General features: G+C 36.2%; 1 protein-coding gene across 6 annotated transcripts in view; it reads right to left on the reverse strand.

The window, feature by feature from the left end:
* Window positions 1-22,805, reverse strand: part of WDFY3 (WD repeat and FYVE domain containing 3) — a 283,089-nt gene that overhangs the window by 140,972 nt on the left and 119,312 nt on the right. For all 6 annotated transcript variants that reach the window (XM_070372638.1, XM_070372639.1, XM_070372635.1 and 3 more), the window contains 6 exons: window positions 18,900-19,061; window positions 14,225-14,417; window positions 12,777-12,963; window positions 10,904-11,070; window positions 1,493-1,960; window positions 439-540 (listed from right to left, as the gene is read on the reverse strand). In XM_070372638.1, the coding sequence (XP_070228739.1) occupies window positions 439-540; window positions 1,493-1,960; window positions 10,904-11,070; window positions 12,777-12,963; window positions 14,225-14,417; window positions 18,900-19,061 (1,279 nt within the window). The remainder of the gene's footprint in view (window positions 1-438; window positions 541-1,492; window positions 1,961-10,903; window positions 11,071-12,776; window positions 12,964-14,224; window positions 14,418-18,899; window positions 19,062-22,805) is intronic.

Consider the following 22,805-nt stretch of genomic DNA (forward strand, 5'->3'; position numbering starts at 1 on the left):
GTGCGACCCCATAGATGGCAGCCCACCAGGCTCCCCCGTCCCTGGGATTCTCCAGGCAAGAACACTGGACTGGGTTGCCATTTCCTTCTCCAATGCATGAGATGAAAAATGAAAGTGAAGTCACTCAGTCGTGTCTGACTCTTAGCGACCCTGTGGACTGTAGCCCACCAGGCTCCTCCATCCATGGGATTTTCCAGGCGAGAGTACTGGAGTGGGGTGCCATTGCCTTCTCCGAAGTAATAATAATATTATATACTTTATCATTCATAAATTTAGGAAGGTCAAAAGTATTACATGTCTAGAGATGGGATAGTACCATAAATGAATCAATAGAATTTTCTCTAAGTGCCAAGAGCATCTCAGAAGAATCATTAGAGAAGATATAACCACAGGTACTATCTTACCAGTGCACTTGCTAGAAGCAGCTTCTCTAATTACCTGCGTTTGTGTTTGACCCTTGAAGAAGCACTGTCAAAGTCTCCATGACTAACAAAGCCAGGTGTTTTTGGTCTTCAAATGAACTATTATTTTTTGAGTCCCCTAGGAAAAAGAATCAAAGGCCCGAATCACAAAACTTGTCAGCTTCTTTCTTTCTGGATTTAGGTTTCTTAAAACATATTAAAATTTTATTTCTATTAATTTTACCACTAATACAAATGACACAGTATTGGGTTGGCCAGAAAGTTCATTTGGTTTCTTCCACAAGATGTTAAAACTCAAACTTTTGGGCTGACTCAATATAACCTTTTAAAAAAAGATACATATGTCTAAACTACCAGCTACCAAAAGTAAAGTCAATGTTTATAGATTTTATTTTGGTATGGCTAGAAAGCTACAGTTATCTAAAAAATATTAAAAGGGAAAATGACAAAGTAAAATGTATCCTTCTCACAGATGCTTTCCTAATCAAAGAAGTGTCAACAAAGAAGAATGCCAGGTTTTAATGCACCAAAGAGGAAAAAAAAGTTTGTAAGTAGTACTGTCTATTCAATTTAATTCATTCAACACATTTAATACTAAGTGCCAGACACTACTATGCTTTTATCAGAAAGAACAAAGAACATCAAATTTAAGGTACTTAATGTATATGTGCATAAATATCACTGAAAAGATATACTAAACTAATGTGCTGTCTATAATTAATAAACATTTTGAGGCACCTAAACATCCCAATTGTTTCTAGAAGCTTTCTGTTTTTCCCTAACAAAGTAGAAGACACTAATTATGCGGATCATAAATGGTTTCCTCAGTTTTACCTTAAATTCTCTTCCACCATGACATATTTCTGTCTCCTCCCCTGCCTTTTCCCAATTCTCTAACAGAGGTTGAGTGAACAAATTTTAACTTGTGGGAAATATTCACAAGGATGTCACAATTATGCACATTATCAAGTAATTCAAATCCATAACCAAATGAAAGACAAAACATGAACAAAACACCCTGCCCAAACTCCTCTGCCAAAGAGAATTAAAAGTAGGGAAAATGGCTTTACCTTGTTCATTTAGTGCCTGAGTTGGATCCTTCAAGAGGGCAGCATATTTGTGCAAAAGGTTTACCATGACCTCCAAAAGGCCCACCTCCCTGAACACATCTTTAAATATGTAGTCATGTCGTGTAAACTTAAGAAGTGTTTTCATCGCGATAATGCTACAGTGATAAGAAGAGCTAGACTTTAAGAGGATGCTAACACTAATAAGTTCTTTACAAGGGATATAATTTAAGCTAAAAACAACAAACTCCAGCATCTCGAAGTACTTGTTTTGTACTTCTGGGAGTTTAGAAATTTTTTCTGCAAACTGTGACAGTGTGTGCTGTGATTCGAGGATGAAATAGTTGGCGTTGTCAGCCATGTAAATATTTGTGATGGCATCGAGAATGATGTGGGCGAGGAAGTTGGTTTTTGCTTTTAAAAATGCATTTTGAAGAACTGCAAAGGCCTGGATGTTTCTCACACTGTGACCTAAAGTAGAAAACCAGAACACAAAAGTAGGTGTTATATGATATTTTCATCATGGCAACGTAATCTATTTAAGCAGATGATGAACTGTAACATTTATCCTCTATTCACTAAGAACACTTCCTGTTTTCACAAAAGGTCTTCTTTTTCTTCATCAGGTTCAGGCATTTAATTAAAAGTGAGTAATACTGATTAAGCTTTTAATGCAGTATTATCAATATTCTGATTCCAGAAGAGTATACACTGAAACATCAGACGGTTTTCAAAAGAATAAAGCAAATTATATAGGTCTAGGCTTCAGAGTTTGGAAATGTGCAGAAGTGTTGCTTTTTACTATCTGTAACACTGTCCTTGACCATAAGGACAGTTACCTCTCAATCTGAAAAGACTTTTAGGCTGAAGAGAAAAGCAAGAATGGCAGCAGGAAACAGGAGGGGAAAATACCCTTGAGTTCCAGCTTTCCATTTTTAATTACAACACTACAGCTTTCATAAATTTTAATTTGGAAATTTGTTTCAAGCCACAAGTACAATTTCCTTACATATACATTTGTTAAAGCAATTTATGGCCAGCTACTAGCTATATTTATAAATACCTGATTTTCAAACACATAAGCTGGAAAAAGAAATATGTATACAATAGCTCTTATAAGGCAAATCACTGAAAATACTTGTAAAGAAATTAACATAGAAAGTATGCAAGGCAAATGAAAACAAGCCTTTGCCTACAAAAATTGTCCTCACGTTCACAACCATTAGGAATACAGAGCATTTGCAAGAGTGATCAAAATATTAACACAGTGCCTCACAGAATAAGACGGATTTTTGAAAGATGATGAACACAGAACTAGGAAAAATAATAAAATGGGTTAGAAAGACTGCTCAGACATTGTGGCTCGGACATTATCTGAAAAGGCAAAGATTAAAAAATCTCTTCAGAATACATATATATTTTTAACTTTCTGTTTGTTTATAACATATAAACTTATTCCATGTGTGGCAAATGCCAAATCTTTATTTCCAGTTCCTTATTAATTTTATGCTTGTTCTTATTGAGGATATCGCTAACTTTTTATTACCTGCAGGTAGTTAAAAACCAAGCTTAGATAGAATGATGAACATACAAATGCAAAAATCTGACTACATGTGACAAATAAGGTTAAAGAATACATCTAATCAATATTTTGCATCTTTTAGCTATGTGACAATATCAATTCTCACCTTTAAGAAAAGAGTTTAAAGGAGATGAACTTGATGTAATGTGAAAAAATTGGATCTTTTCAAGTTTCATTTTCATTATCTGTTTTTTTCTTTAAAACCTAATTTTAAGTGATGTCACTGACAAAAGATAAGGCACATTACCAACCAACCTCAATGGGGCTTCCCTGGTGGCTCAGACAGTAAAGAGTCTGCCTGCAATTCAGGAGACCCAGGTTTGATCTCTGGGTCAGAAGATCCCCTGGAGAAGGGAATGGTTACCCACTGTAGCATTCTTGCCTGGAGAATTCCATGAACAGAGGAGCCTGGAGGGCCATAGTCCATGGGTCACAAAGAATCAGACCCAACTTAGCTATTAAGCACACAGCACATATACAATGAAACTAAACAGAATCTAATAATATGGCTTTCTATCAGGAAAAATATCTAAAGGAATGACTGAATTACAATTCCAAAACTAGTGGCATACAAATTTGAAGTTTATTTTAAATGCTGATGATATCAGGAGTAGTTATTTAGGACTGTCATAGCCATTAATTACTACAATATTTAATTTGAGGAAGGGAGAATACTTAGATCTAAAGGATGATTAAAAAGGCTGCTCTATATAAGATAGGAAAATCCCTTAAATATTGACACATATGTGCCCTAATAATTTAACAGATGCATCCTGTATACATTTCAAAATTTGCATTAACTGATTAAAATCTATTTGGTACACAAATAACTAAAATAAGAGTAAAGTAAGGAAGTCATTACAAAAGATGACAATCACTGTCTCATTACTCTCAAGCCTATACAAGCAGAAACAAAAGAAATGAATTACTCTAGGTTTAGAAAAATAAGTGTATATATAAGAAAGAACAGAGCTTTCCTATATTCAGAATCTAATGTAAAATGTAAACGTTTATGTTTGAAAAAAGAGCCTAAATGGTACAGGCATAAGCAAAATGCAAAATGAAATAAGAATAAAGAAATGCAGACACTCATTTAGTAAACACACTGAATACTGTTTTTCAGATTCCAGGTCACGGGAGTTAGGATTCCATGCAACACTGAGAGCATAGCACTGAGGAACAGAAATGAATAGAAAGGTCAGCAGTTAAAAAGACACCTATATGAACATCTCTCCCACCTCCTTCCCTATCGCGCCCCTCTAAGTTGTTACCAAGTCCCAGTTATGGCTGATTCATGTTGATGTTTGGTAGAAACCAATGCATGCTGTAAAGCAATTATCCTTCAAATGAAAAATAAATAAATAAATAGAATTTGAAAGGAAAAAAAAAGATATTTAAAAGGGATCTCCCTAGGGGTCCAGTGGTTAAGAATCCACCTTTCAATGCAGGGGAGACAGGTTCATTCCCTGGTTGCAGAACTGGGTCCCATATACTACGGAACAACTAAGCCTGAGCTCCACAACCAGAGAGTCTATGTGCCTTAATGAAGATCCACAAGACGCAATTAAGACCCAACGCAGCCAAATAAGTGAATTATTAACAAACAAAAAAGACACCTATGGTAATCCAGGGGAGTGATCTCTAGAGCCTCAACTAAGGTGCTGGCAATAGGGCTGTTACCAGAGGAAGGAAACTAATAAACGTTTAGGAAGTATAAGACAGAAGATAACGAACAAATTATACATGTCAGTGACCAATCAGAATGGTGCCTGGCTGTAAACAATCCTCAGGGTTCTACTCCTGCAAGCCAACTGAACATGAGCCCTGGCCACATCTGCGTCCATGATAGAACCAGCATAGATAAAAATCCCTTCAAAGTAATCCTGCGATGAACAATGCAGGACACTTTGGATACTAGTGTGAACAAAAATGAAGAAAAGGAAAAATACATTATCCTTTTACATTGCCTAATATGTCATGAGAATTGACATGTTATGAGAAAACATTTGTAATGGTGAAGTCACAGAAGAGTTCTGAAAAAGATAGGTATGGTCTTTTTTTTATGAAGAGACATATTCTCTATTACAACATATATACAAAACACTGTGTTTAGGGAACAAATGTGGAAGCTATAGAGAGTTCTGAATTACAGAGTACAACCTCAAAAAAAAAAAAAAAAAACCACCATGGAGTGGTTTCTAAACAGGACTACTCCATTTGTCTTTGATTTTCTTCTTTTGAAAAAAAATCTATCAGCCGGTGGGGATAAAAAGGTTTATAAAGCTTCTACTATATAGAAACAGGAATCATTTCTAAGCTTTTACACAAACAGATATATTTACCAACTTCACTAATAACTCAGTTTACTTTTTTCTTTAAAATTTTATATTTCTATATTGTTTCACTTGATCTAAAATCAGCAATAAAAATAAGGTAGCTAAATTGTATCCATGTATACAGCAACATAAGGTAGATATATTCATGTTTTCTCTTTTAAAAGTAATTATCACTGAATGGGTAAAAAGTCCTTGGTAAAATGAATTTTCTTTTCATAAATAATGAAAGGGAAACCAGTGAAGTTGAAGAAAACATGTCTCAAAGTAGCCTGAAGAAATAATTGACAAAAAGTAAGATAAATAGTACCAACTGTATCAATATGCCAGCAAAGTTGGAAAACTCAGCATTGGCCATAGGACTGGAAAAGGTCAGTTTTCATTACAATCCCAAAGAAAGGCAATGCCAAAGAATGCTCAGACTACCACACAATTGCACTCATCTCACACACTAGCAAAGTAAGGCTCAAAATTCTCCAAGCCAGGCTTCAGCAATATATGAACAGTGAACTTCCTGATGTTCAAGCTGGATTTAGAAAAGGTAGAGGAACCAGAGATCAAATTGCCAACATCCGCTGGATCATTGAAAAAGCAAAAGAGTTCCAGAAAAACATCTATTTCTGCTTTATTGACTATGCCAAAGCCTTTGACTGTGTGGATCACAATAAACTGTGGGAAGTTCTGAAAGAGATGGGAATACCAGATGGCCTGACCTGCCTCTTGAGAAATCTGTATGCAGGTCAGGAAGCAACAGTTAGAACTGGACATGGAACAACAGACTAGTTCCAAGGAAAAGGAGTACATCAAGGCTGTATATTGTCACCCTGCTTATTTAACTTCTATGCAGAGTACATCATGAGAAACGCTGGGCTGGAAGAAACACAAGCTGGAATCAAGATTGCCGGGAGAAATATCAATAACCTCAGATATGCAGATGACACCACCCTTATGACAGAAAGTGAAGAGGAAATAAAAAGCCTCTTGATGAAAGTGAAAGCGGAGAGTGAAAAAGTTGGCTTAAAGCTCAACATTTCAGAAAATGAAGATCATGGCATCCGGTCCCACCACGTCATAGGAAATAGATGGGGAAACAATGGAAACAGTGGCAGACTTTATTTTTTTGGGCTCCAAAATCACTGCAGATGGTGACTGCAGCCATGCAATTAAAAGAAGCATACTCCTTGGAAGGAAAGTTATGACCAACCTAGACAGCATATTCAAAAGCAGAGACATTACTTTGCCAACAAAGGTCCGCCTAGTCAAGGCTATGGTTTTTCCTGTGGTCATGTATGGATGTGAGAGTTGGACTGTGAAGAAGGCTGAGTGCTGAAGAATTGATGCTTTTGAACTGTGGTGTTGGCGAAGACTCTTGAGAGTCCCTTGGACTGCAAGGAGATCCAACCAGTCCATTCTGAAGGAGATCAGCCCTGGGATTTCTTTGGAAGGAATGATGCTAAAGCTGAAACTCCAGTACTTTGGCCACCTCATGCGAAGAGTTGACTCATTGGAAAAGACTCTTGCTGGGAGGGACTGGGGGCAGGAGAAGAAGGGGACGACAGAGGATGAGATGGCTGGATGGCATCACTGACTCGATGGACGTGAGCCAGAGTGAACTCCAGGAGTTGATGATGGACAGGGAGGCCTGGCGTGCTGCCATTCATGGGGTCACAAAGAGTTGGACATGACTGAGCGACTGAACTGAACTGATATCAGAATATACACAGCTCCAGCTTACAAACAGTGCAAACCAAAGAGTTAAAATTTGTAAATGACCATCCTTGCTTCATTCTACCAGTGTTACATAAAACAGCATTGTCACAACCGTATTTCCTCATTTCCATTCCTGTGAAAAGACCATCATCTCCTCTATAAACTAACAACACACAAATGAAGTAACAGAAAGTTTTATTTACATTTCAAAAAAAATATTTAGGAATAAATTTAAGAACAAGAAGGAAAGTTCTTTACAATGGACATTTATAAAACATTGCTGAGAGAAAATACCAGGACGTAAATAAGTGGAAAGCTGTATAGTCATGAATTGGATGACGCAATGTTGTTAAGATGCCAATTCTCCCCATATTTGTCTACAGGTTCAATGTACTTCCCAATAAATATCTCAGCAGGCTTTTTCTGTTTTCAATAATCGACACAAAGATTACTAAATTTATGTGGAAGTTCAGAGACCTAGAATAGCCAAAATAATTTTGAAAAGGAAGAACAAACTTGGACAACTTAAATGATTCCATTTCAAGACTTTAAAGATATGGCAACCAAAACTGAAGGAGCATTGGCTTCAGGACAGACACATTAATGCAGCAGAATTGAGAAGACTTCCAGGTAAATAGTTATACAATCTTTTCGACAAAGGGTCCTAGCACATGTGCCTATCTGTACTGGGAAAACAAATAAACCTTACTTCCAGCCATATACAAAAATTAACTTAAAATGTATCACAGACTTTAACGTAAGAGTTAAAAATGTGAAACTCCTAGAAGAAACCAGGAGAAGATAATTGTGAATGTGGGTTAAGTAAGATTTCTTAAATATGAGGCAAAACCCATAAAATATTTCAAAAGTGCTAAACTGGACTTTATCAAATTTAAAACTTTTGGTCTTCAAAGATACTACCAAGAAAAGAAAAGGCATGTCAAGATTAAGAGAACATACTTAGGACTTATCCAGAATATCTAAAGAACTCTAAAAATTCCAATAAAACCAACAAAGCTATCAAACACTGGACACAGAGATCTGAACCAAAGTCGAGACACAGACAGCAAATACGAATATGAAAAAAGCTTGAAATAATTTAGAAAAAAGTAAAAAAAACCCCAAAAACCAACATATACTATTACATACTCAAATATCTAAAATTAAGATTACCACCACCAACCATTTTTGAGACTATACAACAAATTCTCATTACATAGCTGATGTGAATGCAAAATGGGACAGCCACTTTAGAAAACAGTTTGGCAGTTTCTCATATAGTTAAACATACATTTACCATATGTATCAGCAATTCCACTGCTTGGTTACCACCCCAAAGAAATGAAAATGTATGTCTACACAAAGACTTGTTTTATACAGATGTTCCTAATACTTTATTCATTATAGTTAAATAAACATCAACTGGTGAATGGATAAACAACTGCAGGATATTTAAACAATGATATACTATCCAGTATTAAAAAAGAACTTCAGATACATCCAATAACATGGAGAAATACTAAAGCCAGATACACGAAACTACGTAATTTAGGAGTCTAGTTTACGTAATTCTAGAAACAGCAAAACCAAAGTAGATCAGTGGTTACCAGGGTAAGGGCGTGATGAGAGGGGACTGAATATAAAATGGAACAAGGAAACTTTTAGATGGATCAGTTCAGTCAGTTCAGTCAGTCGTGTCCAACTCCTTGTGACCCCATGGACTGCAGCACGCCAGGCTTCCCTGTCCATCACCAACTCCCGGAGCTTACTCAAACTCATTGGTGATGCCATCCAACCATCTCACCCTCTGTCTTCTCCTTCTCCTGCCTTCAATCTTTCCCAGCATCAGATTTAGATGGATGGAATATTCCCTATTATGATCATGGTGGTGACTGCACAACCACAAGTATTTACCTAAACTCAAACCCAACACTTAAAAAGGATACATTTTAATATATGCAAATTATACCTCAATACCGCTGGCAAAAAAACCCCCGTATTTCATAATCTCTTTACGTGAAATAAAACCATTAATATCTCCTTGAGTCTAAACAAGCCATAAGAAAGATAATTTTGAGTCATAAATGAAACTCAGAATGATCTAGTTTGATCTATTCATTTTATAGAATATTACATCTATGTTTCTGAAGAAGCTGATATTTAGAAAGGTTATGCCACTTATGGGTAACCTGGGTTTTGACTCAGGGCAACGTCCCTTCTAGTTAATCTTGTTTTCATAGACATATGTCACTGAATTCTCAAAATAATGCCTAGAGGTGCTAAGGTTATATGTGAATTATCCCTGTTACAGATGAGATAAAATCAGGCAGAAATATGAGGAAGGTTAATTTAGCTGCATTAATTCTCTCATTACAAAATTACACTACTGTGTAACTAAATATTATCTCAGTGTCACAATCAGATTGATTAACCAAATAAAATAATGAAACCTAAAATAAAAATTATATTACTGAGCTATGTTTAGATGAACACACAGAAAGAGTTAACTGTGGAATATTTAAGCTCGAGTCTATAAATTAGAAGCATTAATTTAATATTGTTCCTTAATATTAAATAAAATATTGAACAGCTCTGTAAAATACTCCTAGATTTTATTTATTTAAGAAGTTCTGTATAACCTATAAACTGAGGGCACATCTTATGGAAGTTAGTACGACAACTTCAATTTAAGTCATGACTTTTCAATATAATTTTCTCTAGTAAATTAAATTTAGTGTATTCTAGTATATCTATTTATTCTCATAGGCTTAACAATTTATAACTGCTGGGTTCTACATTATAAAATACATAGATAATGTGCTGTGAAATTGAAATAACCAGATATGATGATATTTTCTGGCTAAATTTTACATGCAAATATCACCACAGCCTTGAATATTTAGTATGTAACAATAATGTGGAAAGAACTATTAGAAGCCTGTGGGTTCACATTCTTTCAGAATAGGAAAGTGAAAGCGAAGTCGCTCAGTTGTGTCCGACTCTGCGACCCCGTGGACTTTAGCCCACCAGGCTCTTCCGTCCATGGGATTCTCCAGACAAGAGTATGGAGTGTGTTGCCATTTCCTTCTCCAGAGGATCTTCCCAACCCAGGGATCGAACCCAGCTCTCCTGCATTGCAAGCAGACGCTTTAACCTCTGAGCCACCAGGGAAGCTCAGAATGGTTAGCATGCATTTAAAAAATTACATAAACTATAAAACTTGCACTCTTAATAATTAAATGTTATTAATATACAATAAGTTTTCTTAGTAGATTACTAGGTGAGAAAAGCCAAAGCTAGGAAATCTGAACTATAAAATGTATTCTCTGACCTGAAAGTATGTAATGTAACTTTTCTGTACTTAGGTTTCCTTAGTAAAATACCAACTGTTTGCACCTGTGCTTTCTATACATACATCTTATAGAGACAGGCATAGAGAGAGTCACTCAAGTTCCATGTACATAGGGCGGAAATGTGTGGGGTGCCAACATTTAGCAGAGGCATGTTTGAATTATTAAACTGTTTGAATATTAAAATGAAATACTAAAATATAAATTTCATTGTTTTTATGATATTTTCATATTATTTTCAAGTATTTTATCTGCTAAAGACTGGCATTCAAGAAATTATACCATAAAAAGGACCAACCTTAATGAAAAACAGCATATTACCTTTATATAAATAACATAAATAAAGAGCAATCTGTTGGATACATTTATTCTTTCCTTATTTCTTTGAATGGCTCAGAATGGGGCGGGTGGGTGGGGGTGGGGTGGGGGGGAGACTCACCTTTGCCCGCAGGCTGAGGTACTGCAAATCCAGGCAATAAAAAGGGTGCCCCTGTGGTAATACCAGCTGGTTTTAGTTCATTGACACCATATGTTGTTAGGGAAGTTATCAGATTAACCAGATCTTTCAAGGCATCTTTGGATTCTGCCTCTTTTGCTTGTTCCAATCTAGAAAAAGTATGATTTAGCAAATATGTTTTCTCTTGTGTTGTATTTTAAAATTTAATACAGAAAGAAAATTTCTATTTTATATGCAATAAATAAATGTACAGACTACTACAAGAAGTTTCTTCTTATATTTTTTCCTATATAAACACATGATATTTTTATAAAGCTACAAATTTAATTATGAGATATGATGGTGTATTTGAAAGAAATTATGCCAATAGTCAGAACACCTGATAAATGTTGATTCTGCCATTAACAGTATTATTTTAAGTAAATCATTAATCTTTGGTAGAAAGTTTCTTAATATAAAAGAATTAGATTAAATATCTTTTAAGTTCCCTAAGGCTCTAAGGTTATAAGTTTCACTGTTTACAACCAAAAACCTTATTAACCATTTCTTTCCTAAGACGTTTTCTCCATTAATAATTTTAAACAGTGAATTCTAGGGGAAGATTTGTAAGACTGCATCTGCATTTCATTAATTAACTCAAATACTGGCATTAGAGTACATTTAAATACAGTTCTGAGAGTCTAACAATTTTTTAAAACAAACTTAATTCCTTTAAACTTGTCTTTTCTTAATGTGAAAAGTTATGTTTTAATAATAAATATTTTTATACTATACAAAGAATGCTATAACCTGGTTTTTTTTCATTAATTAGTGTTATGCACATGCTTCTCCATGTCAGTATAAACTCGTCATAGATATGCTTTTTAATGGCCATGGAGAATCAACCATAGATGTGGAGAGTGGGACAGCTAGTAGCTATCAGAATTCAGGAGCACTAATACACATAAAACTTTGTCTGCATTTAGAATTGTATCTTTAGGATCAATAAACATACGTTGAAATTATTGCAACAAGTTACCAACATTTTTAAGACTCTTGAATTCCTAAAGGACAGCATCAATTAGTAATATTAAATAGTTATTTCATAAACTTTCACATGTCTTCATTTGTAAATTAGGATATATGTGCAAAATTATATTCTTAGGGGTTGCCTACTATTAAGTAACAGCAACTAGGTCACACTGGTGTTAGAACTTAAAAGTTTACAAAACAGTGGTGGTTGACAATAAATCAAACAACTTAAAACTGATTAATGGCCTGGGAACAACTAGCATGAATATCCTCTTCCTAATAAACTTGTAACCAGCTGTTTTTCCAGTATATGCAAGGAACATCTGGGATGAAAAAGAAGGCTAGTAAAACACTTTTAGATTGCTGCTGCTAAGTAGCTTCAGACTACTATGTTTTATACATACATTTTCAGCACCTCATTCATTCTGCAAAATTATTCTTGCTACTAACTGTATTAATAGCTTGATAGCATTGATATTACCATTAAGGAAAACCAAAAATATAATTAAGCACAAAGAGTTTACACTTCAGGAAGATGTTAATTAGTTCGTCCAAACTCTTCTCCCTCAGCTGCTAAGGAAGAGCAGATTTCTTCTTTACATCTAACTACTGAATCCACGTGTGCAACCTACATTTTCCAATTTAACTCTAAATTCACTCTTTGTACTCTCTTGACAGAATAGGAATAAAAAAAAAAAGAAGTGATTAAAGCTAAGAGTATAAAGTATACCTTACATAAGTGATTGGCTGATTTCTTTTTCCCTATAGCCCAAACTACTTTGCTTCCTTTGATGAGAAGACTGAGGAGACAATTAAAATACATTCTTATAATGTGGGGTTTTACCTAAGCAAGAGATCACAAAGGAAATTATATCCTTGCCATATCCGAAAATCATCCAGAAGAGTTTGGGAAACATCACTGGAATCTTTGAGGAAACAAGAAAGCCCAGCAAACATCTCAACAATTTCTAGGGGAGACAGGTCATCTGACTGCTGCATATTCTGAACACACGTAGATAAACATTCTTTTTCTGTAAAAACAAAGAAAATAAAGAACTGAATAAATATATGTGTGTTTGTGTATAACTTATGTCAACTGTTTAAGAAAACTTCATTCTTAACTGGTATTTAATGAAACATTAAATTTTAGTATATTTATAAAATATGGTAAGATAAATGGTACACATTCTGAAAGCAAATACAAGATTCCAATTGACTAGGGAAGCAATACCTCTAAGTAGTAAACAAAGAGTAATACAGGAAGTGTTGAAAATCAGTTGACATTCATAATAGTTTTTACATCATATTTAGAAGTTTTATTATTAAAAAGGATGATTGCCTGCTGCCAAATGATATTTTTGACCTTTATATTAACATAATAAAAAATGGAGAAACATTTAAAAACTCTCTTCTAAGTTAAGAAGAAAAATCTATTTAGTTAAAAGTTCAAATTAGAGTGCATCTAGACAATTAAGATACAGAAATACTTCAGGTTTTGTCTGCACTATACATGCACTAGTTTAAAACAGTTATATCCCATGACTTCTGGGGCTGGAGGCATTTCAAAGAAGACGTTCCCTCTCTTATCTTTAAAAAAAATTTATTTGTCTTAAGAAATCCAGGGTCATATAACAATAACTAAGAAGATTTAACACAGGAACAGAGGTAAGAAACATTTAATGACTGATGGACTTTAGGTAAATGAATAGATGTACTAAAAACTATTTTGAAAGATTTTCCAATTTGTGTGTGTGTGTGTGTGTGTGTATGTAAGTGGACTATTTGAGATGCTACAATTGTCTGTTTCTCTTATTGACCCATTTTAAGGGATAGTTGACACATATTTATATATATGAGCTAAAAAAATAGACAATTTCTTTTCAGTGCTGATAAAGAATCTACTTAATTTTATTCATGCCCCATTGGACAGATTATCTGTCTACTTATGAAATATCTTCAGAAAGAGTTTGAACTATAGCATCTCAAAAAATCTCTTTTCATTCAGCAAAAGAGGAAGGAAGAAGAGGCAATGAGGCGGAATTTGCATTATTATTATGACATCATTTACTTAAAGGTAAGGTTATTTTAACTCTCCTGGATATCCATTATTGAGAACATGAGGATTTTTTACATTTGAAATGCTTTAATTTTTTTCTCCTGGAAAATATAGTTCTTCATTTAAAATAGAATCTTTGGAGAAGTGAACAAGAGAAACAAATTCACCATCACATGAGGAGAGAAAGGCGGAGAAAATTCAGAGCATCCAGAATGAATACGTTACGAGATATTCACCGTGAATATACTTCACCACGTTGACACTGAGACCATGACGGGATATGGTCATAAGGACTTCTCCGGCACTCTTCCTCCAAGGCAGGTTATAGGGAGGGCACCAAGAGGTTATTGCACTGAATAAAAGCTGGAGATCGTCTTTCTGAGCCAGCTCCTCGGCCGGAGAAACAAAACTGCAGAGTTTCACTAAGATCTAAAGAGCAAAGAAAATGTGTACATAAATGAATGAATGACTGGGGGAAAGGCAGGGGCTAGAAGAGGACTAGATCTGATTATTTAAAACTCTGCAAGTTCAGGGTCAGTGTTGAGTGCTATCATTAAAGCCACAATGATGAACGCTCTAAGTTAGGCAACATTAAAAAAGACACCTATAATTTACAAGTGTGTTATGGTAAGACAGTTAACCACCTCTACTTTTATCAGCTTATTTTTTTTTTTAAGTTACATGTTTACCATCTTCACTTCACCATGGTGGGTTGTTTTTTTGTTTTTTTTTTGGGGGGGGGGTACTGTTTTGCCCTACCCTGAAATGGAATAAATCAACAGTAACTTTCAAGGTCAACATTCCAGTTTTAGAATGTTAATTCTTAGTTTGCCATAGGTGAATTGTAATTTTCTTCTCTAAAAAGGACATTTTTAGGGAGACAAGAAAATAACATGTCTTTAAAAGTATTTTCAATTTTTTCCAACTTATATGCAAGTAGAAGGGGACATTATAATAATACAGTCATCTTAATTCAGAATTATTAATTATGTCTAGTAGCCAAAAATCTGAAGAAGGCAATGGAACCCCACTCCAGTACTCTTGCCTGGAAAATCCCATGGATGGAGGAGCCTGGTAGGCTTCAGTCCATGGGGTCACGAAGAGTCGGATATGACTGAGTGACTTCACTTTCACTTTTCACTTTCCTGCATTGGAGAAGGAAATGGCAACAGTGTTCTTGCCTGGAGAATCCCAGGGACAGGGGAGCCTGGTGGGCTGCCGTCTATGGGGTCGCACAGAGTCAGACACGACTGAAGCGACTTAGCAGCAGTAGCAGCCAAAAATCTTCTAAAGCATGACTCAACACTTCTTAAACTCTGGAATGAAAACTTATTCTTTACCTATGGTTTGGAAAATACACATTGCACAACCATTTATGGCATTAAAGGCCTGCTACTTGGGGAATGAAACTATGGTTTCTGCTCTCCAAAAACCTTTCTTCTTCTAATCTCAATTTGGTGGCAGAAAAAGTTAACTTTCCTTCTCTGTGTTATATTTTCTCATCTAAATATTCTATAAATAAATAAAATAAAACCGGAATATTTTAATATCTGGAGGAAACTATTATATAGAAAAAGTATTTGAAGTATCATGTTTCATCTGAGAAAGGTAGGTCTGTCTTTTCCTATTTCCTTCAGAGCAAAATTTTACTCAAATACAAGAATTTCTAATTCATAGCTGACAAATATCAGGGAAAAAAAAGATTAAGAATTCAGTGAACAACAAAATATATATAAACTATTAAGTATAGGCATTTCCCCTTCCCAACAAAAAAAATGCCTAGAGACACTGCTGAATACCAAATTTTTATTAGTACATGTAATATGTGTACCTCTTCCCACATGTATTAAATGTAACAAAAAGGTATATGAAAATAAAGATAACTGCAGCAAAAAAATATATGTATATATTCACACACACACATATATATATACACTCATAAGAGTCTATCGTTAATTATACTTTTCACTGGTTTTCACATGCCCATATGTGATTAGAGGGACAGATGTCATTTCTCTAATTTATAACATAAAAACAAACCTGAAAATAAAATCTTTTTTTCCAAATCAAATCCTTGTGCTCAAAAATAAGTTGGATTTAATTCCTTGCTGTTGACCCTTAAGATAACTAATTCTTAATCTTCCCAGTCAAAAGAATTCTTACAGATAATCTAGTATTAACAACCTTTTCATTTTACGCAGGAGAAAACTGAAGAATCTACTCATTCCTCTTCGGCCCCAAAACTAAGCACTTGTATTCGTAGGGATTCTGTTACAATGTCCAGCCAAGTGTGGGGAAGCAGTAATTGGCCACATTAATGCAAATACAAAAAAAAAAAAAGCCTACATGAAGCACTACCAACTGCCAAGGTCCCAGGAAACCATCTGTCACAAAATATAAACACAGGGATTTTATCTATAATAAACACTATGCATTCTGAAAACATTTAATAAGTCTGTGTCCACTGGGTTTTTTTAGACAAAATGATGAAAACAATGTCTGGACCGTGATAACAAATGAAAAAAGCTAAGCTGATGCACTGAAGGAACCCTGGACTAGACGGTGGGAGAGCAGGGTTCTGAGCCCTGCTGGGCACCAGGGGTGGAACAGGCATGACTATAAGTTTCCATAAGTGTAAATGAAGCGTTTCATTTAAATTCTCTATTGCATTCCGTTTGGTCTTTAATATTCCTTTAACATCCAATGATTCCAATATGCTAAAATGAATCCTACATTCAGTTCAAAGTCAGCACCCACTGCTTTCAGATATAGAAAAAAATTAAGTTTTAGAAGAAATCTTTGCTAGTTAGTTACCAGCTTCCATTTATTGTCTAAGGTGTTACTTCTTCAGAGACTTTACTGAAACAGGGCTCTAGTCTGATCAGCAAAGACTAACCCACTCTCTTCATCAGCCATGTCTTAAAAAAACTTTAATTCCTAGTTTACTCTTTTATTTCTTCCCATTGCTATTCTCTTCCATTCTAATTGAGAGGTTAGATAAACTTGAGGTCTAATCCCATTTCTGCCATTCCCTCACATTATTATTTCAGAGGAAAACAAGAGCTCTGAAGTCATGGAAGGTCTTGCAAATGATCACAAGATAGGGATGTTAACTGCTAGCACAAAAGTATTTAATAAATCAAGTGTTCCATAAATATTCATTGAATTAGCATTTTATTGATAATCCTGTCTTTTCATTTCTAATCTGTCTTACTCTCCCCCTCTCCCTCATCTTCACTGCTGTGTAGGGGCTCAGTTGCACAGATGAGTCTGACTCTTTGCAACCTCATGGAATATATACGACAAGGCTCCTCTCTCCATTGGATTTTCCAGGCAAGAATACTGGAGCAGGTAGCCATTTCCTTCTCCAGGGGATCTCCCCTACCCAGAGATTGAACCCTTGTCTCTTGCAATTGGCAGGAGTATTCTTCACAGTTGAGACACTTGGGAAATCTAGTGGTAAAAGACCCCACCTGCCAAAGCAGAAGAAATAAGAGACGTGAGTTTGATCCCTGGGCTGGGAAGAGCCCCTGGAGGAGGGCATGGCAACCCATTCCAGTATTCCTGCCTGGAAAATTCCATGGACGAGGAGCCTGGTGGACTACCGACCGTGGGGCTGCAAAGAGTTGAACACATTGAAGCAATTTAGCACACATAGATCTCAGCAAAGTCGAATCATTCCTGGAGCAACAACCCGAGTGTAACAGGTGCCAGCATCACCTGTCCCCTGCTCTGCTGCACCGGATACAGATCCAGTGTCCTCTCTGTTCTCTCTTCCTGCTCTCATCGATGCTGAAAGTGGTAGAGGCAAGAGCAGAAATCAAACTTATTTATCAGAAAAATAACTTTTTGCATTTCAGGTCTACTATGTCGAAAGCAGAGAAGCACAGCTTTAGGTATTATTTCACTGACTCTTCCCCCAAATCCTATAGCCAGGTATTATTTTCATTTTAGAAATAAGAAACTGGCATCTTATTTCATAAAATGGGACTCAAACAGGTGTGAGTCTTCTAAATTGAGGCATAAAAACACATAACAATTTAACCCTCTTAATCATTTTTATGGACAGAGTGTTAACTACATGCACACTGTCATGCAAAACACCTGTCGGAGGTTTCCCTCCCGCAGAACTCAACCTCTGGAGCCCCTGGAAAACAACTCTCTTTTCTCTCACCTCCCAGCCCCATGCAACCAACACTCTACTTTTAGAAGTCTGACCTCTTAACTTATAAATAAAATCATGCGGTATTCATCTTTTTATGTCAAACATATATTTTTAAATACCATATTTCCCATGGATAGATTATATTGTAAATGTTTATAGTTTGTTTGTTTTGAAAATTTTCTCCCAAGAATGGATATCAAATGATGACAATATTTCCAGACTAGCTAACAAAGGTTCACTTACTCTGCTAATGCAATTATCAAAAGAAGAGTGACCACAGTGGGAAAGAAGGCTCACAGACAGGGAGCAGAAGAGGTGGCAGCAGCCACTAAAATAAACTGTTTTTTCTAAGTTAAATACTTACTGGCTAAGGGCTTCCTATATTTAGAGAGCAACAAGACAGAATTTCTTGACACGAGAAGGAATATTACCCCCAAATTAATAGCATTGTTAATAAAAGTGTTCCTTGCTTTGTTCATTTTAGAGATGTTTTTACAATATGACAGGTAATCTTAATGATAGAATCTGTTCAGAATAACAAACCTGTGAATCCCTTGCCCAAATATTCCTCAAAAGAAATGGGCAGATTCAAGAAATATGCCAGTTAGATGAAATACAGTCAATTTATAATAAATAGCAAGAAACACTATAGAAAATGGGACAGGCAGAACATCTACTTAAGGAGTGTACCTGTTACACCTGAAATACGGTGGTCTACATGAACAGACACACAGCACCTTTCATACCTGTACAAAAACTTTCTGGAGTAGTCCCCGACGTTCTGCTAGAGGTAGCTCATTCTGTGCACCTCCAACTGCCTCAGGCACATGTGGGAGGTCAAAAAACAGATATAAACATTTAACCAGGGTGGAAGGCACTGACATTGTTGTCATGCAGTCCACGGTTTTCTGGAAAACAAATGGATAAATAAAGTGAGTAGACAGACAGAGAGACATAACTGTACTATGAAAGTGAAAGTCGCTCAGTTGTGTCTGACACTTTGCGACCTCATGGACTGTAGCCTGCCAGGCTCCTCTGTCCACAGAATTCTCCAGGCCAGAATCCTGGAGTGGGTTGCCATTCCTTTCTCCAGGCGATCTTCCCCACCTAGGGATCGAAACCTGTTCTCCCACATTGCAGGCGGATTCTTTACCATCTGAGCCACTAGGGAAGCCAATAACTACTTGGTACAGTTAAATAAACTCAAAAATTTTAAGCCAGAAAAGTACACTTCAAAATACCTTTTCAAATGCCGAAAAAATATTTAAAAGACTCCATGAATGACAAATACTCATTTCCTATCTGGAGAAATTTGCTTTAATCAAATATTGAGAACTTTGTTACCTACTAAGGTACCTATTAAGTTGACTATTAAGAGGCAGCATGTTCCTGAGAACATAAGGTCTAAGATTTAGAAAAAAGGAACTTAACCATAAACTTGGGCAAACTAACTTTTGTTAGGCCTCATCTTTCTCTCCTATAAAATCTATATAATGGTATACATCGCTTAGGGTTGATATGAGGTTTATGTAACAAATGCAAAGGCACATTAATGTACTAAACTATGAATTAGTTCCTTTACTACTACTTTTATTTTATTCTCATTGCAGATTCTTGCAGGTAGGAAGGGCACTTGAAGGGTATACCCATCACTGACACGGAAAATTTGTACATTATTTTCAAAGATTACTAGAGGAAGAAATTTTAGACCTTATGGTGAACATTTCAGTATTGTTAAGAAGTATGTGGGGGAAAAAAGAAGCATGCTATAAAAATTATCAAAATCTTTCCATGGTACAATTTGGAGTAAGTTTTTCCATGTTGGAGATCAACAGGCTAGCATCATGTGTTGATTAGTCTATTCACCTTTTTTTTTTTTTTTAGTCTATTAACTTTTTTATTAAACATTTCCTGAAGGCATAGCATACGTCAGTGTTTTAGGAACTTGGCGTGAAATGATGAAGGAATCCTGCCTTTCACAAGGCTGTAGTCTACCAGCAGAAACAAGTTCATCAGTAACTATGATTTACTCTCTTGAGTGTAACAATGGTAGTACATTCAGGCTAATAAAATAAGGGAATAATCAGCAGGGCCAAGAGTGGCATGAAGGATAGGAATTAAAACAAGAGGGGGAAGGTCGCCTGGAAGATACACAGAAGGTAAGGCCATTTTGTACAACATGTTTCAGGAACTGGAGTCCAAAACTGCTGACTCCTGAAAACCCACAACAGTGTCTAATCTTTAATGTGTATTTATTATATAACAGGCTTAAGGCTAAGCACTTTAAATACATGCTCTCACCTGCTTTTCAAGTCAACCTTACAAGATAGATTTTATTACTGCACGAGCCTTCATTTACAAGGAAGGCTCATTACTGACATATCCTGCCCTGGGCTGGGAGCTCGTTAAGTGGTCCCCAATCCAGTGTATGCTCAATGCCCTCTGCAGGTGGGCACTGGAAACCTAGTGAAGTGCTCCCAACAAAGGAGTAATAGAACCAGATTTCAGAAAATCAGTTGCTGGTAGTACAGACTATAGATTAAAGAGCAGGAAAGCGAGAGTACTTCGGAAACTAGTACAGAAAACCCCACAAGACAAATGGGGCCTGAGCCACTGCAGTAGCCGGGCGAGGGGAACAGCGCGCCTAAGGAACGATCCTGCCCACAGTCTGGCCCGTTTCTACTCACCCACCATCACTTCCCTCCTCCAACACTCCCAAGTCCTCTGCTGTTCTGACCTATCTTTTATTATTTCTAGACACCCCAAGTCTCCACGTGACTCTCAGTTTACACGTCTGTTCACACCTGAAACTTAAGTCCTCATCTTTCCTCCTACTTTCACCTGCAAAATTTACAACTCCCGCATTTCCCTTTTTGTACTACTACATACAGCCCCCTGCTGCATTTCATGGTGTTAGCTTCATCCACTTCATCTCTGTCATCTACCTGTTGACTCAGGACCATGTTTCAGTCATCTCTGTAACTCACTGCTGCTAACAAAAAACAGGATGCAAACCAAAATGTCAGTTCAAAATGTTAACACTGAATTTTCTTTCAAAACATCTCTTTTGCCAGTTAGATTATTGCTGGTTGCCCCTGTGTATCAAGTAAAATGACATCACTTTTCATTTCCATCTTATGACAAGACAGATTGAAAGTAAAACTGGATATCCAAACTGGTAACTGGCAACACCTGTAAATTTTTAAGTGATTCTTTTCTCCTGATTCTTTTCTTATGCTTATAAATTGGTCTATCCATGTGTGCACATGTAAGTTAATACACATTTACTGACTTTCTACCATGTTCTAGGTGTTATGGTAGAGCACAGTCCATGCTCACAATTGAGAAAGGAAAACGGAACATCTACAGAAAATATGAATAAAACTTACATATATTCCAATTAAACATTATTACTTTACATGTTATCCTTAGCCCAACCACATTTTGGTACAGTAATGTAGAGTCATGTACAGCTATCATCAATTGCAAGCAGAAGTGGTATTTTGATAGCCATCTGATATGGCCACAGATGCATGAAAACAATGGTCTACTTCAGGACCTTATGAAAGGTTAGTACTCAGGGTGAATAAACATCTCCACGTGCGCAGGACTGAGGGGTTTCCTGGGATATGGGCCTTCTACGCAAAACTAAGGTAAAACTCGGATAGCCTTAGGTAAATCAGGATAAATTGAGTCTTATTCCTTTTCGGCTTTAAAAAACAAATCATAACACAATATTATAAATCAACTGTACTCCAATATAAAATAAACAAAAAACAAAACAAAATCCAGCAAACAAAAAGGGAAACAGGGTATTCCAAAAGAAAAACATTCAAGTGGGCTAGTAATTATTCCAGTGGGCTAGTAATTATTCCGGGCTAGTAACTGGTTTCAGGACATCGTTACCAAGAAATGTGCACTGTTTCTTTCATGGCCTGACATGCTAGTCTGATCAATGTCACACTTACTTTTGTGATCCATGGGGTATTTGAAAGCCCACTGTAATTTAGACAAAAGTCGTTCTCAAGATTGGTATGAACTTTGATAGGTAATTCTACTCCAGATTTTAGAAGGTTGAATAAACTTCCTTCATCCCCAAAACAGCACAGGTCACAAATCAGGTATTCGAACAGCACATAAATGACTATGTGCCATATGTATCGTGACAGATGCTTAAAGTTGATTTAAAGGGGGGAAAAAGCAAACTCCAGAATAAATCAAGTGGGAAGGTAATACATATTATCCTGAAAATAGCTAAGTGACCTTGGATGAATCTCAGATGACTCTTCTGAGCCAAAGTTTCCCTAACACGGGTTACAGAAACTCTGGGCCGGGCCTGGGGAGCCAGAGTTCCTGGGCTCCTTCCATCCAGCTGCAGGGAGTTCATCTCTTTGCCCAGTGTGCTGTATAAACAGAACCACACACTCTAATGACAAAGACAGAAAACACTGTCCTAAGCATTTCCTCATGTGTAAAATGGAAATGTTAACTTCCTTACAGAGATCTTGTGAGAAGCACAGAAAAATGAGCAAGGTGAAAGAGGAGAATACAATGATTATCATAAATTCTTACTTAGATATGATGATAAATTTAATTTGACAAAATCCCAAGAGGATAAAGAGAGATGCTTCAAATATGAAAAGCAAGGTCTC

Source organism: Bos mutus, chromosome 6, assembly GCF_027580195.1.
Source record: "Bos mutus isolate GX-2022 chromosome 6, NWIPB_WYAK_1.1, whole genome shotgun sequence".
Lineage (NCBI taxonomy): Eukaryota > Metazoa > Chordata > Mammalia > Artiodactyla > Bovidae > Bos > Bos mutus.